This window comes from Aedes aegypti, chromosome 1 (assembly GCF_002204515.2).
Source record: "Aedes aegypti strain LVP_AGWG chromosome 1, AaegL5.0 Primary Assembly, whole genome shotgun sequence".
Classification (NCBI taxonomy): Eukaryota; Metazoa; Arthropoda; class Insecta; order Diptera; family Culicidae; genus Aedes; species Aedes aegypti.
Genome location: NC_035107.1, coordinates 48,182,143 through 48,201,056, shown reverse-complemented (window position 1 = coordinate 48,201,056; position 18,914 = coordinate 48,182,143). Strand labels below are relative to the sequence as shown.

The window sequence follows — 18,914 nt, the reverse complement described above, 5'->3', positions numbered from 1 at the left end:
ACAAAAGATCCCTGCCAAACTTCATCATTTATTTAGAAAACGGCTTTTAGCTCACGTATTCAACAAGTAAATGATGTTCTAGAAATTTCTGTCAGAAAGTTCTAGGAGATTTTTAAGAATTCTTAGAAAAAAGATGATTCTCTGAAGGTTTACTTAACAAGATTTGAAGAGACGATTATCAGGAAATTACTGATAGTATTTTAGAGAATTTTTATAAGTCATGTTATAATTATTTTTTTAAATCAATGGAAATCATCTTTGGTACATTTTTGAAGAATCTCTTTTTAAAAAATAATTGATGTTTTATATCAGTGATTCCCAAAGTGGGCGAATTTCAGGCTCAAGGGGGTGAAAATTTGTAAAACAGAATTTGGGGGGCGAAAAATCCAGAAAGGCTATCCAGAAAGGCTAATACGGGAGCATTTGAAATTAATTACTCATAATATTTTAGGACACACATCTGAAGGTCAATCAATTCCAAACTTAACTAATTCCAGGAAAATTTTACCTTGGATCGATATATCTCCAATCAGGGTCATTTTAAAATTATGATAGACTACACTTGAATTCTCAAACACATGTTATGCATTTAGGTTTTTTAATATCATGTGAGTTTCAAGAATGGTCGGTATTTGAGATTTTCACAAGGTTGGATATTTGGTCACAGATAACATTTGAAACACAACATATTTTGGATGTACTAAACATGTATCTGAAATTTTTTTTAAACTTTTTGAAAATGCCCAATATTTTTTTTATGTGGGAACTTTGAGGATATGAAGCTAATAATTCATTTATTAGCATCTATCTTTTTTACAAAATCCACAAAAATCTACAGTACCCATTTTGAAGTTTCTATTGCACTCATTCTTGTTATCATGATACTGATATCATGATTGTATCATGATACTGTGGATATGCGAGTCGAAGATATTTTTTGGCGTACAGCACTTAATTGAATGCAATATAGAAATCACATATCAGGGGGGCGATTCCAGATAAATGTTGGCCTCAAGGAGACGAAAGTTGAAACGGTTTGGGAAGCACTGGTTTATATGATTGCAAAGTTATATAAAACGCCATCAATTATCGATTCATCATATTTTTCCATCCTGTTATGGTCCAGTTCATTAACTATAGGTATAACTTAACTTATACTATTCACCACACATTTTTTGGACTCCACTTTTCTCAGTGTATAAAAAGTATTTCATTCATAGTATTCTGTTTCAACAAAACAATATTATACAATACATAAGTATCAAAAACTTTTGAGATCTTTGACTACATTGATAGCAAACCTAGCTACACCCTTGGCCATCAGTTGGGTCCGAAATGGGTCTTCTGTTCCCATTGAACCATTGCATTGTATTAGCCAACGTGGACAAGAAAGACCTTCGGAGCCGCTATTCCATTATTGTACAGAAAACAAAAGTGACGGCGTAAAGCTTACATTTAGGGGAGCTTCAGATCCGAAATGCGAAATTAATTCGGTCATTCTTGACCCGGCCTCAGGAAAAGCAATATTCGTCGAATTTTTCACCGTTTTCAAGTTCCTTCACTCGAATTAGCATGACAAAGCAAACTTTGATGGCGAGGTATTAAGAATGCTACGGTGCCATGGAATGTACCCGACCAGTGGATAATAGCAATATAGTGTCATGTTACAAATAACAAATTTTGTTTGATTTTTGCTAGAAGCACTATTATTCGATGGATGAAATTTCCATGGGTTGAAATCTGAAGGGACCATCGACTAATAGAAATATAGAGTCATGGAACAAAAGTGATTCGGAAAGCTGTTTGTGGGACCATCATAGTAATCATAACATTGTGTTTTTAGTATGGTTCCATGAGTCGATATCGACTCATGGATGTTTCACTGTGTAATGAAATAGAAACAAAAGTTAGTGAGTTTCTTTTGTTTTTATAGTAACATATGCTGGTTCAATTTTGTATCACTTAGAGGAAATTTTGTATACTTTTTTTATAATAACCAGCCAAATTCATAACATGTTTTGATACGAAGAACCTGCTTACTGATTAGCAAAAACTGTTACAATTTTGTTGAAACCCACTGGTCGGGTAGTGGAATTGTAAGCGATTTCGTCGCCCGCTCTTCAAGGATTTGCAACCGTGGAACGAGTGGGACGGTGATCCGTTCGCGGTCTACTAAAAGTCCTCCTCCCGCTTGCTGCGAAGAGCTGTATGATTGTTTTCAGCCAATTGTCCATTGCCTCTAGCGGGGTGGACACCACCATTACCACTTGTCGTCGTCCATTTCTGCGAAGAACTGAGTTGGCAGGGTAAATATTTTAGTAAGCAAACGCTCAAATTAGCGCTACAGAAAAGCAAATAGTGTACAGCAAAAGGGAACGAGAGGAAGGATAATTATTATTTTCGGATGCTGCCACAGGCATATTTTCGATCGGTGTTGGTCATAAGCTAACAACAACGGGGGTGAAGCTAGATGGGGTGAACCCTCAATTCTTTAATTGAATCTAGGTTTTGTTAATTGAATTAGGTCGATGCGAATATTTGATTTCTCATATATCCAATAGCATTTGTGGGACATCAGTGATGAAAGGATAAGATAACATTTTGAAAAGCGGGAAATTGCTGGTAGTGATGGAGTCGATTCAGCACAACCAATGGTCACTTATATGGTCTAGAAATTTACCAATTCATTGAAAAAGGCATGATTTGATATGTCGACTGATTTGATTTTTTTTTCTGTTTTCATTTTGGCCATTTTGAGGAGTGTTTCAACTATTGATCGCGTCGCTTGTTACTTCAGGGGCGAGCGATGAAAAATCTCGCGAATCCGGTTAGGCGTTAATATATCTTCGATCTCATCACCAACCATAGGTGACTCCCAGATCCTTACATTGTTCCACTAACCTAATATCCTTTCCATGAAAACTGAGGAGATGCAGAGTTATACTCAGTCTCTAGTAACAACGGTTGTCTAACTAACATTCCTTCCCTTCACAGATGACCGTAAGGACGTGATTGCTTCGCGTTTCAGAATAGTGAACAAATCTCAAAAACAAAACCGTTTCATATCGTTTCCCAACCATATATCCATATCGCCCGCAAAGCAAACAAACTGAACGGATAACGTGAAACACGTACCTCGAGTGTCAAACCAAGCTCTCCGCATGACACTCTCGAGCGCACTATTCAACCATGTATGTCTAGCCCTAACTACGCCACTGTTTCCCTACACCCAAATTCCGCCACTTGCTCATCTTCACGGCAAAGCACACACAACGCTCAGTCCAAGCCGCCCAGACAGTGTCATTAAGTCGAAAATAAAACAGACGCTTCTTCCGCGGCTGCTTGCCTGCTTCAGCCCCGCAGTCGATCCGATGGTATCCATAGGAACGACGCTGCTCATTTTCCGCCACCTTCGATCACTACTGTCTGCGGGACCGGAATCATCTTACGAGAAACATGGCAAACAACGAAAGCATGTGCTCTGGCTCTAGCGGTGAGTTTTCCGAAGGAATTCAATTTTTTATTTACGACGGGCAGACGGCTGCGTAAATTATCTGCCATATCCTACACGCTCTTTGTTTGTTTGACATTCACCCGAGAGAGCGGCCCTAATGCTGGTGTGATCTTTTCGGACATTCCCTATACCAGAGCGGTACACGGGCGTAGCCACAAGGAAGCTTTGGACTATCTCCTAGTATTCTTTGGAATCTTGCTAGTGAACCACTTCTAAAATCGCACATTCGTAAATTAATTCGTTTGTAAAAAAATTAAATTTATATTTAAAAAAACACTCCAGATAACATTTTGGCGTAACTCTGTGGTGATCATAGAAATTCGCTAAGGGATATTTCTGTGATTTTATCGAGGGTTTCCTAAAAGACTTCCATTGATAATCCTTATTGGGATTATTCCGTAATCCAATAAATCATCCAGGTATCGGTCATCCAGTAATATCTTTTAGAACTTGGCCTGAACTTTTTTTCTCAGGAATTAACATCCAGAAATACTTCTATGAATACTACTAAGAATTCTTTCAAAAATGATTCTTGCAATTCGTCAGGAATCTTCCTCAAAATTCCTCTATTATTCCTCTTGTAACAGCAGTTACGGAAGGAATTTCTCTAGGACTTTCATCAGGGCTTCCTCCAATATTTACTTCAGCAGTTCTTCCAAGAATGATGATGAATGAATTTTCCTTGTTTTTTTTAAATGAATTACTTTACAGATACATATATCAAAGGAAGGTGCGTTACGAGGTAAGATCAAACGAACTGAACCATAGCATAATCCTTTTTTCATCCTAGGATTATCGTTCTAGAAAACCCTTATTTACCCAGACAACCAGAAATCGCATGAAAGTTCACGTTACAACTCGTTTATTCATACTAATTACATCCAACCCGCAAAACACCGTGGATAAACTCGTCAGATTGATAAGCTTCCTCGCATAAAACACTTCTTTTGAAAGTTCATTTGTACATTTTGTTTCGTCCCGTACACTCGTACAAAGTAAGTCGAATTAATTCGTAGCAGCTGTCAAATCAATATTTGTTATCATGAGTTAAGTCGCATAAGATCACACGTTAGTTCGGTAGAATATTTATACACTCGCATTGTATGTTATTGTTCATCACATAATATATGCACGCATATCGCCTCCACTTTTGTACGTAGAAGGCCTTTTCGCGACATCTTATAAGTGAAATGTTGCACATACAAAGCCTCCAGGTGATTTCGTTATACGTACATTTTGGTTGTGTTGTGGTTGGTGTTAATTAATCCTTTTAACTAGTTACAGTTTTTGGATTGAACATCAACAAGTGCTCTTGGAACCAACAGATGCTGCTTGGGATTAGTTGTACTTTCAGCGTACAATTATTTGAGTTTTCTGGAGATTTCTTTTACCGAACAATACCGGCGTCGGATGCGTCCGAACGCATGTCAATTAGTGATGGGGAACAAATGTTGACGTGTTACTCGCTTTGCGGAAGCTGTTGAGTCCCCTCATTTCTAGAAGAAATCACTTTGGAGATTGAAAAATGGGAAATAGTAAGGCATCATTCATTTACACGGGTAACACAGAACCCAATGATAACGATGCTTCAAAACATAAGTGAGCGCACAATATGTCGACACCTTTAATAACGAACCATTCAAAGATTTAGCAAGATGCTAATCATGTACCATCAATTCAAAAAGTAATCTTTCTCTGAAGAAATAGTCGATACTTGTAGCGTTGAACCATACAGAGATCTTATATTACAAATCTTATATTATTATGGCGACAATTTCAAATGTAAAATACATCAAAAATGAAAACACTGAACAAGAAAGATTCATAAATTACTCCATATGATTTCATCAAAAACATTTATTAATATTCCTTCAAAATTTTCTCCAAATATTCTATCCAAAAATCATTACAGAGGGTCTGGTGTAAGTCTGCATTTTTTTTCTGAAATTCCCACATAGATTTGTTTAACAACCACTCCAAGGATTTTTCCTTCAAGGATTTTTCCTGGGATACGATTCCGGGTCATTTGGCCGAATGCCGTTTGGCCGAACGCCATTTGGCCGAATGCCGTTTGGCCGAAATTGAAAACAATAGTAAATTATAGTTAGCATGCATTTGTAATGAATTTCAAAACTTAACTTCAAAGAGCACCCTATTTCAAAAGAAGGATAAATCATCGTTGATATACAAATAATAATTTCTTCAGTGTTAGTTTAGGTAACAGTCTGTGCTAAATGAAGAACATCCTAAAAGCTATTATTCACGCATAATGGTAATAGCTGCCACTAGAGGTTTTCGCATTGCGTTTGTAGTCAGCTTTAAACAGTAACTAAAACGGTTTACGAAAAGAACAGCCTAAGATCAAAAGAAGGAAAAATCTTTTCAGAAAATATAAGCAAATGCAAATAATCGTTATATCAATATAGCAACAAACAACTGCCGATGCTTCAAACTCGGGAAGTGTGTGTGGGTTCCCGAGTGGAATGGGGATTTGATCTCCCAATAACTTTTATCAGTTTTGTTGTGAAGTTTAAATCTTAAAATATATTTGATTATATAGCCGAAAGAGCAAGAATTAGAATACTGTTAAAAGTGTACGGTTTGAATGAACAACAATTTCAGTGTCCACATATCACACAAATTTCTTATGGTTTGTATAGCAACCCGATCAAGGTAAGCCATTTGCATTTTTCAATACACATATATGATGTACGATTGCCAACACAAGTTGATAACTCCATTCCTAAGTGAGTACCAATAATAAATGCATGCTGATATGCATACATCACTTCGAATCATTGATGAGTTCTCTTGCTATAAAATCTAACACATAAATCAATTGTATAGGAAATATCTATCGCCGCTTCTGATGAAGTACGGCAAGCAAAGCATTCACTGTGTGACTTGCAGTTGCCATTGTGTCGTGTTTTTGCATACTATTGTTTTACTCGCAAAGTGATCAAGTAGAATCATTTTGTTTCAAACGGACGAAGTTTGAGACAGTTGTATTGATAATATTTTCTCCTACACTTGGTATCAAACTTAAAGGTAAGTAAATGAAATTCAGTACCACAATTTGAACTAATATGTCCGGAACCTACAGGAATAGATTCGGAAGATGATCTATTGATGTTCACCGCGAGTGAAAAGACTACCCAAACCAATGCTGCGGACCCTAAGCCTGTGCTTTCCAGCAAGCGTGTCGCCAATTCACCAGCTTCTAATAATGACAAAAAGTCTCGCACTAAGCAGGATCTATCTGTAGCAGTGAATCAATTGTCACCCAACACGCAGCAACAAAGACATTGTCACCTCCTATTCTTGTTGCAACAATTCTATTCCGCAACATGAGTTTATCATCACTTGGACAGAATATTGCAAAGATCGAACACCACGTGCGCAGCGAATTTCTGGGCTTCGCATTGCAATTTTCGAGAACTTTTTCCGTGTTGGTAAACATTGACATATTATCAAACAGCATCCATAAAACAAATTTGGTTTTGTGTTTAAAATAACTAATTATTCGCGAGTTGAAAAGGTTGCAACAATGTTGCGCTCTGTGATTGTCATGACAATTTTGCTTTTGATTGTGTCCTTATCCGCAACAGTTGCGATAAACGGTTGTGAGCAAGCTTGCTTTGTTGTTTGTTTTTCGTCTGTTTTGATGATAATTTGATTCACTGATCTGTAGGGTCCAACACCTTGCATAGAGATCGGATCGATCAGAGTAGTCATTGAGTTTAGGAGGCAGTTATGTTCGGTTGGTGACTGAAGAAAGATTATAAATAAATATAGCAGCTGGATATTGTAAATAATCGAAAACAGTGTTTGTTCGGTACTATTATAACATTCCGAATATCGAGTATTCTACAAACGGCGACGAGGATAACGGTAAGAATATAGTTTTCTAGTTATTTTTGAATTAAGAGTGCCATAAGTACAAACAGAATTATGGTACTACGCCACGTGATGCACTCGGAGCTGAGGCGAAGAGCAAGGTGTTAAGGGGCGGTCCATTAATTACGTAAGACAATTTTTGGGATTATTCAACCCCCCCTCCCCCCATGATAAGACTTTTTGTATGAAAATAAAAAATAAATTGTATGGCGCGTAAGAAAGCTCAAACCCCCCTCCCTCCAAAAACCCTTACGTAATTAATGGACGGCCCCTAAAGCGTGCTGGGTGTTTGGTTGCTTTGCTGCATTTTTTGCATGGTATTATTGCAATCATATTAGCATAATTATGCTTTCAAAAGTGGATTTTGCTTGACATAAGAGTTGTGTATTGCTGACAATTCAATTCATACGACGTAGTCCATGGAAAAAAGTTACCATGGTCGTGGTATACGCCTGCTGTGACGCCACATTGCATACTTGTGATTTCTTAATTTCAAAATTTTATTCCTCTCTCTAACATGTTGTCGTCGTATTACGCATCTTCTCTCTTAGCGCAAGATGTAGTGATGAAAACCTTATACGGATGGAAAACATGAATGACAGCGGGCAACGTCAACAAATCTATGAATGGAAAATCAGCATTGGACTAGTGATTTCGTTGATGCCTTAAATGTTGGAAAAGAAAACGAGAATGGTGCTAGTCACACTTTATCTACTATGTATAGTCTTAAGGTTGATCAGCAGAATATCTTGCTAAAATAACGGTATTCATATAAGCTGGTTTTATTGTGAAGTGCCGTACCAGCAACTAATGGAGTCAGTGAAAATCAATGCATGTAATCGAAAAGAATACTTTCGCTTACTTAGGAGACCTAAGAACCAGTAGCGTTCTATGGATTTTTCAATGAATCAGCAGCTTTCTGAACATGGAGAACCAGGAGGATTGTTCGATGAACCAGTAGCGTTTGAATGAGTAGTGTTCACTGAATTGTTGAAGAATCAGAGGAGTTTTGTACAAAACAATTATTGAAACGATAACATTCTGAAGAATATTCAATATATGAGAGGCCTTTGAGGTTCGTTTTTGTTTGACGAATAAGTGACGCCCAGTAAACATTTTTAAAAACAAGTAGCGCTCAAAGGATGGAGAGCTTGTAGCGTTTTAGGCTATTAACAAGAAGTTGTTTTCTGAGAGTAATGAAAGAAAAAAGTCTTGACTTTATCATGGAATTCGTAAAACTTATAATGCTGGTGTCTGCATAAGATCGGTGTATAGGATGAATTAAGGATTTAGTGAAGATGTGTGGAAGTAGCGCAACAGTTTGAGATGAACCAGAAGCGTTCATGAAGCAGTTGTGTTCACAGATACAGTTGATTGGAATGAACCAGATGTGCTTATTCTGCGCGGCGTGTGAGGTGACACTAGTCGAATGAGGTGACAATTGTCGACTCGCTCCCATTTGATTATCATTAGTCGTCTCACGTCACTCGCGGTGAGAGCGACTCGTCTCGACTCACACGCCGCGCAGAATAAGCACGAGAAGCGCTCAAAAGAGAGAATCGAGGTCATGGATCGAGATGAACCTGAAGCGTTCATGAAGTGTTTGAATTTAGTAGAGCTCATGTTCTGAGATGAACCAGTAGCGTTCATGAAGTGAACTGACATACATTTGAACCAGTAGCGTTTCATTAGTTGGAATAAACCAGAAGCGTTCAAAAGGGAGAATAGAACCAGTAGCGTTCATGGATTGCATTGAACCAGAAGCGTTCATAAGGGAGGATAGAACCAGTAGCGTTCATGGATTGAAATGAACCAGAAGCGTTCAAAAGGGAGAATAGAACCAGTAGCGTTCATGGATTGGATTGAACCAGAAGCGTTCATGAAATGATAAACCATTCAGTGATCCAGACGAACGAACGAGAAGCGTTTAAAAATGAGAATATAACCAGTAGCGTTCATGGATTGACGTGAACCAGAAGCGTTCATGGACTGATGAAACTGTTAATTGATCTAGACACAACACTAGCTTTCATAAAGTGAATTCAATTAGCAGTGTTCAGGAATTAAGTTCAACCAGTAGCGTTCATGGTGTAAAATAAACCAATTGCAACTATGGAACTAAATTGAACCAGGAGCATTCACGGTGGTAATTGAGTTGAGTTGGTAGAGTTGAATGTGTTGCGTTTATGGACTTCATTGAATCAGTAGGACTGAAACAGTAGCGTTCATTGAGTGGATTCACGTTTGAGCAGATTGGATATGTATTGTTCATGAATTGAGTTAAACCAGCAACGTATGGAGTGACTTGAGATGAACGTTAAAGGATTGGATCGAACCAGTAGCGCTATAAAACTAATTGAATAAGTAGCGTTCATGGAATGATGTGAAACCATTATGTTTTTGAATTCTGATGAGTCGGTTGCATTTATGAACATAAAAAAAAATGAAAAATGAAGTATAGAATATCTATATAAATAAAAATGGAATGGTGTTTGTATATCACGAAATGGCTTGAGAACGGGTGATTGGACTTACATGATTATTTCACTGTTGAATTCAACGTGTTTGTGCGAAAAAAAAGTTTAGGAAAGGCATCGGGATAATGAAGAAAACGGGAGAAAACGAATCTGTCATTTTCTACACGGGACTTGCATGGCGTTTTTCAACAGCCTACTTGATGGCAAGACGAAGTTTGCCGGGACCACTAGTATAAGAATACGAAAAAAATGCATAGTACTCTAATTGTTATTAGATTTGAAAAATCCGATAAAATTCATGGAAGAAAATGAAAATAATGAGTAAAGATCGTATACACGGACTGAAAGATAAAACAGTGTTGGGAGATGGGATACGTATTTCTTAACGATATTGAATTCTTATTATACGGTATCGTTCACCATGTTCAGAATTTATTTAATGTAAAATGTACAGAGTGTACAGAAATTGTAAGTTGTACAGAATGTTGAACCAGTAACGTTTGGAGTGTTATGTAACAGAACTTGTATAATTCAATGTATTAGTGGATTGTTGGTTTTGACCAATGGCGTTGAAAGTATTTACCAAGATGATGATATTAATATTGAACTAGTACCTAGCGTTCAAAATATTGTTTGAAACATTTTCAGATCCAGCGGAGTTAGAAAAAATAAAGATATTTGTCCAATGCTAGTCTCCACAAAACTCCAGAAGAAGTTATGTTTTATTTGATGGTTATTGTACGATATGCATACAGCGATAAAAAAAAATAGACTCTTCAATTAGAATCAATATATAAATTATAATTAAAACAATATTTTTGTGTGCTTACTGTAGTAAAACTCCACATACTTATATTAATCAAACAATTACGTTGATTTTCAACATTTTTTTAATCTCATTTATTGTTCATTTTCATCAAGTCCAGTTTAGCGTTATTTTTTTTTTTTTGGAAATATATACGTGTCTTTATTCTGTGTTCAAAGTGTTCTACGGATATTTAACTTAAATAAATTGTTGAAAGGTCAGAATTAATAAGCAATTTAACATACAACTACAGTAAAATATTCATATATGTTTAATTTGTGTTTTGAGATTTTATAGTTACAAGGATCATGTTTTTATTTGTTTTTGTGGTAAACAAAAGAGAAAACACGAAGATGTATATAGTGTAGACTACATTCATGACAAGCATAATATCGCTAATAGATTCACGAAATTACTTGACAATTCCAGTTTATATTCACAGGTATTTAGCACGATTAGGGTCTTCTTTAGTCGAGTGGTTAGAGTCAGCGACTACAAAGCAAAGCCATGCTGAAGGTGTCTGGGTTCGATTACCGGTCGGTCCAGGATCTTTCTTTAATGGAATTTTTTTTGATTTCCCTAGGCATAATGTAACATCGTAACTGCCACCCGATATACGAATGTGGATATGACAACTTTGGCAAAGAAAGCTCTCAGTTAATAACTGCGGAATTGGTCAACGAACAAAACTGAGAAGCAGGCTTTGTCCCAGTGAGCAAGTAATACCAAGAAAAAGAAAAATAAGAAGAAAAAGAAGAAGAAGAAGATGATGATGAAGAAGAAGAACGATGAAGTTAAGGTCAATCAAGTTAGACGGCAAGGAAACAAATATATGAAATAACTCAAACTTTGCAGCCTTTCATTAGAAGGAAGCAAATCCAACATACATTTCGGAATAATTGGATATATGTGGCCTACAGCAGCATAAGATGATGACGATGATAATAAAATAACGCAAAGAACAGAGAAAGAAAACGTGATATCGAGCGTGAGCTTTGATATTGTGAGTTGTAACAAGTAATAGGAATAACTCAACAATAAACTAGATATAAGGACTGTTCATTTTATAAAGTGAACACTTTGTTTATGCTATATATTTTTTATATATTGATAAAATCGTAATCGGTTTTCTGTGTATCGTTGACCTATTATTCTAAAATGCTATGAAAATATAAAATCTTTGAAAATGCTTTTGGTTGAAGAGCTAAATAGTTTTTCCAAAAACTCTTAAAAAAAGCTGTCCGTCAAAGTTTAACATTATTTTTCACAAAACAAAAACCCTTATTTTCATGAACAAATTGTATGTTTGTATCCTTTACTATTTTATTAAAGGTAAAGCTTTAAAAATATCAATTATATTCCACCATTCTATGACATTAGGTAACTTTAGTGATTTACCCATTTATGGCCAAATTTGCTGATACACCATCCTTTCACTCCCAGCAAAAGAGAAAAGTAAAACGCGTGTTCAAAACTAGTTTGGATTACTAAAAAAACTATATTAGTATAAACGAAAGCTAAATCGTGAGATTAAACTACAGTCTTAAGTATAAATTTTACTGTTGATGGTAGTTTTACTAAAAAGTCTCATACTTTTAAAATCATGTACGCATATTTATCGATCTACAGCAAATTGTAAACAGTTTTCTCCGAATTTTTCAATTGGTAATCTCAGAATAACATATTATGAAAATAATATGTGGAAAATAAAATCGATTTTATTACAGCACTGTTGTCAATTTTGATGATTGTCAATGTACTTTGATAGGTCTTCTAAGAATAAAACAATTGTGTTTCTGTTGTGCTTTGAATGTGACGTGGGGACTTACTAAGTAACTCTATGAAGGCGTAAGTTATTTTTCATATTAATACTATATTAGGACTTCCGTCAGGACGTACTTTTACACAAAAAATTCTACTCATATCAATTCCCATCAAATTTAAAAAATAATTTCTTTAAAAATATACGGAAAAATTGATTTTATTATATCTGTTAAATTGTTGCTCCAAAAATAACTTGATTTTTTCCATCAGGCTGATGATGCTTTCGAAGAACAAGCCTTTTTTGAAAATAGAAAATATAAATTATCGAATTTTTCAACCAATTTCTTAAAATCATTGATTTTGATAACCTCAAAAAATCGACCGATCTAATCGTTGTTCCATATTCGTGTGAAATTTAATTATTTTGGAGAATTTTTATTATCACAACATTGTACAATACTAGTCAAACGATGTGCAAAAAACCGATTGAAATTTCATTGATTAATAAGAAAGATACAGCATGCACAAGGTGTCCACTTTATAAAATGAACAGTCCTTATATTCCATACAGAATAATCAACTTCGCAAGGTTAGATTTGTGTTATTTATAAACCGACTAAAATAAAAGTTTCACAGTTCATAAGACATATTGTTAATTTTAAATATATTTTCGAGTTATCTTCCAAATACGAGTTCAAAAAGAATATTGGTTTGACCAAAGGAAACTTTTTGACAAAATTTAATTATTGACATAACTAAAAAAATAAGGAATGGTTTAATGACACTTCTAGCACAGCTATAGATTCTGACAAAAATGACATGTTTGCTATAGACAGTTTTTATGTAGGGTTTTCATATTTGATAGGATAAATTAATCAAAAATATGTGCTGAAATGCTGTTATATTCTGACGTGCTTTGAAAATATTATTGAAATCGGTTACCAATGTCCAATACTATATCTCGAGATTAAACCTTGAGGATTTCCCGATGAAATTAAACGCTGGATTTTTTTTAGTTTCATTCCGGGCTTCTTACACCCTCCCCCCATTATTGATAGAAATCCTGACTTCGCCTATGAAGCCGTACATCTAAGTGCGTGGCTATGTTTACATCGTTCGGTTTGTGTTGGGAAATGTCATCAAAAATTTCAACGATTTGTTGCTTGGTGTGCTGTAGAGCTGTAGTAGGTATAGTTTTGCATGTATGAAAACGGCAATAGCGACAGACAGACAGATCTAGGGTATACTCACATGACGTCGGCCTTGGCACGTATTCGTAGACGACAACGAAACCGCTGTACTCGATGTTCTCGTCCGAGTGAAACCGCAACCAGAGGAAACGCTCCTTCGAGGTGATCATCGGCGGGTAGGTCGTTCCGCAGTACTTTCCCAGCAGCGTCGAGAAACCGTGGGCACCGTCGCGAATCTGTTGGAAGAGCGATAGATGATGACGATCGGTTAGTTTAGTTGGTTGTGTGGTTTGAGGATTTTCTTACAAGATGACGAAGACACGATCACACAGCACACGGTGCACCTGCACTTGATCGTTGCTTAGCTAGGCCTAGTAGGCATGTTGCGAAAGATCAAGGCCAGGGTGAATTCGAGTTGCGAGTGAGCGTCTTCGTTTACGAAGCGAATAGTTTTAGTTCTAGTTAGTTTTAAAAGAAAAATTAACAAGTAAACGATGGTACTTTAAAAGCTATATAAATTTGAATCACTACAATAACACTTATGGTGGAAAGCTCCATCGAGGATAATACGCAAATCAGCGCGTAAGTCGAGTCTAGTACAAGACACTGAAGACGGTCTTACAGTTGAGGTCTTGCTGAATAGCTGCGCGTTTACCGCTACGGCTATTTGGGCCCCTTACTTACAGGTATTCGGGTAGAAACTTGAACAGAGCTCGGACAGAATCCTGAAAAAAAGCGGAATTCTGAACAGGATTCGAACAGGTTTCGAACAGGTTTCGAACAGAATTTTGAACAAGATTCTGTGCGAATCCTGAGCAGGATTCTGCGTAAATTGTGTTAAGGATTCTGTTCGAATCCTGTTCGGAATTCTTTCCGAATCCTGTTCCAGTCCTGTTCAAGATTTGAACAGAATTCTGAACTGATTCAAAATGATTCATGAACAGAATTCAAACAAAATCCTGGACAGGATTCAAACAGAATCCTAAACAGGATTTGAACAAAATCCTTCAAAGGATTCGATCAGAATTGATTCATGTAGGGATTCGTAATGGAAATACTCAATAAATCTTTCAAAAAATCGATTCGGTATTCATTTATGCCTTTACATTGATTCTTCCAAGAGTTTTTCATGATTGGCTATTTATTAAGCGACTATAGATTACATATACTTCTTAGAATTCCTTCTGTTATTGTTTGAAGTATTCTTTCAAGAAATTTCTCAAGGATTTTGTATAAGATACTTCAAATTCTCGTAGAAATTCTTCCTCGGAGTTTCTTCCATAGTTTCATCAGCAATATCTTATGAATTCATGCATCTTACAAATATGTGTAATTCTTACTGAATATTTTAAAATTATTTGAAAAAGTAACTATCCTTGGTCATTCCCTAAATAATTCATCAACTTATTCTTCAAGCTTTCTCTCAGTTGATTTCTTAAGAAATCTTGACAGTATTTCCTACTAAAAGTTTTTTTTCTAAAAGCCCTGTAAACATGTTATGGAAGCAAGTCTATTTTTTTATTTCTCTGAGAATTTGTTTAATCAAATAAATAACATATACGACCGATTTCACGCCAACTCTACACGCGATTGGCAGCACCCCTTCAGAATTCAATGAAACTTTCTGGATGTCAAAATTATGTGAAACTAAGATATTTTGCATATTTTGTTTTTTCAAAATCGATCTAGACTAACATTTGGAAATGGTCAAAGTTTTTTTTACTTTTTTTTATAAACCCGTATAACTCAAAAACGGTAAGACCTACAAAAAAGTGTTGTATGGGGTACTGTCGTGAAATTTCCTGACATTTTTATAAAAAAAAATTGAAAAATTAAAAAACATATTCTACACTGAAAAAATAAATGATTCAATCATTTTAACATATCGTTTTTAACATATCGTTCATTACATATATAACAGAAATTTAATTTGGTGATACATGTATCAGTTTGTTTCACTGAACAGTCGAATAGTTCTCGCGGAGTTGCGATTGTGTTTCCATAGTATTTTGCAAGACTTGCTTTTTTTGCCATTCGCTTGAGAGTGCCACCAATAGCGTCACAGGGGCCTTTGCCGTGGGATGTGGCAAAAAAGTGCCACTATGCTTCCAATCCATGTATTTTCTTGAAATTACATAAGCTGACAATTTTATTTTTTATTTTTATAATGAGCTGCAGCTCCATGTGACTTAAAAATAACTTTTGATTTGTTTAACAAAATTTATCAATTTTGAAATAAATAGCTGAACTGCTACTGGGTCATGGGTCTGATATGGTAATAAAACTAATATTTTCCAATTTATTATCTTTTTTATGGTAAATCTAGAATTGGTGTATCGTTGCTTGGGAATTATTCCAGTGATAACCTTGTTTTAAGGAGTCTTTTTTGTTTCGTGAAAAAGAAGACTGTTATTTGCAAATAAAATCATGAGTTATGAGCTTATCAACTTTTTTAGGTAGAAAAAAATACAAACATATTCATTATTTCTTATTCATCTGGCGTTTAACGCAGGTACGTTTAGTAAGTTTTTTTTTTCACAAAACATTTTCTAGAAGAGAATTTAATGCGGTATGGATAAGGTTGTAACTTTTCAATGTTTGCAATACTGTTGTGATACCTTTCAAACCATAAAAATCCATCGGTTTGTTAGACGGAGTTGATTTTCTCATAGGCAGAGGCGAAGTCCATTGATTGCCTGCATTTAAAAAACATAAACACTGTATAATTCCGTTTCTTAACTATTCTCAATAAAAATACAATTTATTTTCTGATTCAAACTCATTTATCACTTGAAAACACAATCATATTTGACGGTTTAAAACAAAATTTTAGAAAATATAAATTTCAGTTTGGGACTTTAAAAAATTGAAGTTAGAAAAACTTTTTTCCCTAAAATATGCCCAATTTGCAATGTATGGACGACTTTTAGGAAATTTAATTATGAAACTTTTTGCTTAAGGATGATCAAAATCTGAAATCGTCGTTTTATTTTTAAATTGACTATAAAGTTTTGAACAATTTTTTTTTTCAGTGTAGAAAATGTGTTTTTATTTTTTCAATATTTTTTTTTCTAAAACGTCAGGAAATTTCACGACAGTACCCCATACAACACTTTTTTGTAGGTCTTATCGTTTTCGAGTTATTCGGGTTTATAAAAAAAGTTTAAAAAAAAACTTTGACCCTTTCCAAATGTTAGTCTACATCGATTTTGAAAAAAAACAAAGTATGTAAAGTATCTTAGCTTCACATAGTCTTCACATTCAGAAAGTTTCATTGAATTCTGAAGGAGTACTGCCAATCCCTTTGTCGAGTTGGCGTGAAATCAGTTGTTTGTTTTTAATGCCAAATTCAAAGCGATGGTGGATGGTTTTCTCGACTGAAACATGCCTGATTCCGTAGTATACTATTCACCGAGTGAGAGAAATCTGGACTTTAAGTTTTCTAAACATAATATCATGATATTTGGGAGTTGTGTTTGATCCTTCGACCTTGACGCTTGCTCCTGCGGGGGCCGGCGATGAGGGCAGGATCAAACATGTCGCGCATCGGCCGAGTAAAATGTAAAAGTGCCGCGTTCGATTAGTTCTTTTTGATCTTTCGACGTTGACGCTTGCTCCTGGGCAGTTCGTCAAGAAAGCCCGAGCAGTCGTCAGTTGTTTTCCCTCACGGGTCGCGCGCCTATTTTCTCTGAGTGCTTTTATATAGCCGAGCAAACGAGTGAAGCTGAAAGTGGATTGTTGCTGCTCAAGGATGACGGATCAATTGGTGAGCTCGTTGCATGCTACTATTTCTAATCTTTAAAATATGTATGACTGGTGCAGTCTTTAATCGTTACAACGGTGAGACGTAAATATGATTTTTCAACAAACAATGAAAGGTTCGTCACTGTGAGTGTCGACATAAACTCTGAATCATAAATTATTTATGTCTTATTTTTTTTCAAAACACCTTTTTCCTTTTACCTTTATTTTTGTAATTAAAAAAAAACTTTGAATGGTTCGACACTACGGATGTAGACTTGCGAAAGGTCCACTTTATTCAACAAACTCTGAAAAGTTCGTCACGTCAAGGGCCGGCATAATTTTTCTCTACATAGATATTGTTCATATCAAATGAAAATATTATATTTACATATAAGCATGTTTATATCTCACCAATAATTATTTATCATGGTCTAATCGCTTATCAAAGTGAATCCTGTGAACCAACGATCCTTCCCATTAACAAACATCCCGCCCAGTAACCTTTGTGGAGATGCAGAGGCAAACACGGTCTCCAAATAGCAAAGGTTACACATTAACATTCCTTTCCCCAATCCCACCTGACTGCAAGGACGTGGCCGGCGCCGTTATTGACCATGTATAAATAGAGGCACTGAATTAAGCACACTGAAGAAGATTATGGCCAATCCCAGCCGATCTTCTAGTTGATTCTTTGTGCATTTTCACGGAATAGCAACCATTGATATGTGTAGTCAGTCTAAGCTAAGCTAATCTCTTAACATAATATCATGATTTTTCGTTTAATTATCAAGTTGTTGATTTGCGCTATAAGCACTGTTTACAAAAAAAGGACGCTGGGAATGAACGGGTTAGAATCCTCTATGTCATTCCTTTAATCTTTATCCAAATATTTCCTTCAAGGTTTTTTTAACAGTTTTTTTTTTAAGTAATCCTGGTAGCGTTACCTTTTGATAATGCCCAAAAGGTTCGTTTAAGAGCCACTCCAGTAGTTTCAATATTAATTCTTCAAGGGCTGTTTTAAGATTACTTCGATACATTTATTTTGTTATTATTCCATGAATTCTTTCTTATCTGCATATTATTACAAATCCAACTCGATTAAAACAGTGTTTTTTTCTGGATTCTACAATGACCATAAAGATTCTCCATGGAAGTCCTACTGAAATGGTTCTTTTGGCTTCCGAAAGTCTTAGCCGAGTGGTTTGAGTCCACGGCTACAAAGCAAAACTATGTTGCCTTTGGTTTGTAGCTTGATGCACGGTTTACAATATTTATAAGTATATATATTCCGAAAACTGACAGCTACTTGACGACTTCATTCCTGTCCACCTCGAACAAATTTTTTGAAAAAATAATCTAGTGATCCAGATCTTATATGCTACGATAAGAATGACGTCACATGTTTGCAACCAAATTAGATGTTTACACAAGTAAAGAGACTGCCTTGTCTTTTTTATGCTGTGGCTTGATGATAATAGCTGTGATTGAATTCCAATCCTGAAGGTGCCCATCAAATCTATATC

General features: G+C 35.6%; 1 protein-coding gene across 1 annotated transcript in view; it reads right to left on the bottom strand.

Annotated features, from left to right (window-relative positions):
• The window catches only part of LOC5566766, a 535,713-nt gene that overhangs the window by 73,583 nt on the left and 443,216 nt on the right, over window positions 1–18,914 (bottom strand). The window contains exon 5 of the mRNA XM_001651123.2: window positions 13,709–13,883. Coding sequence (XP_001651173.2) covers window positions 13,709–13,883 — 175 coding nt within the window. The remainder of the gene's footprint in view (window positions 1–13,708; window positions 13,884–18,914) is intronic.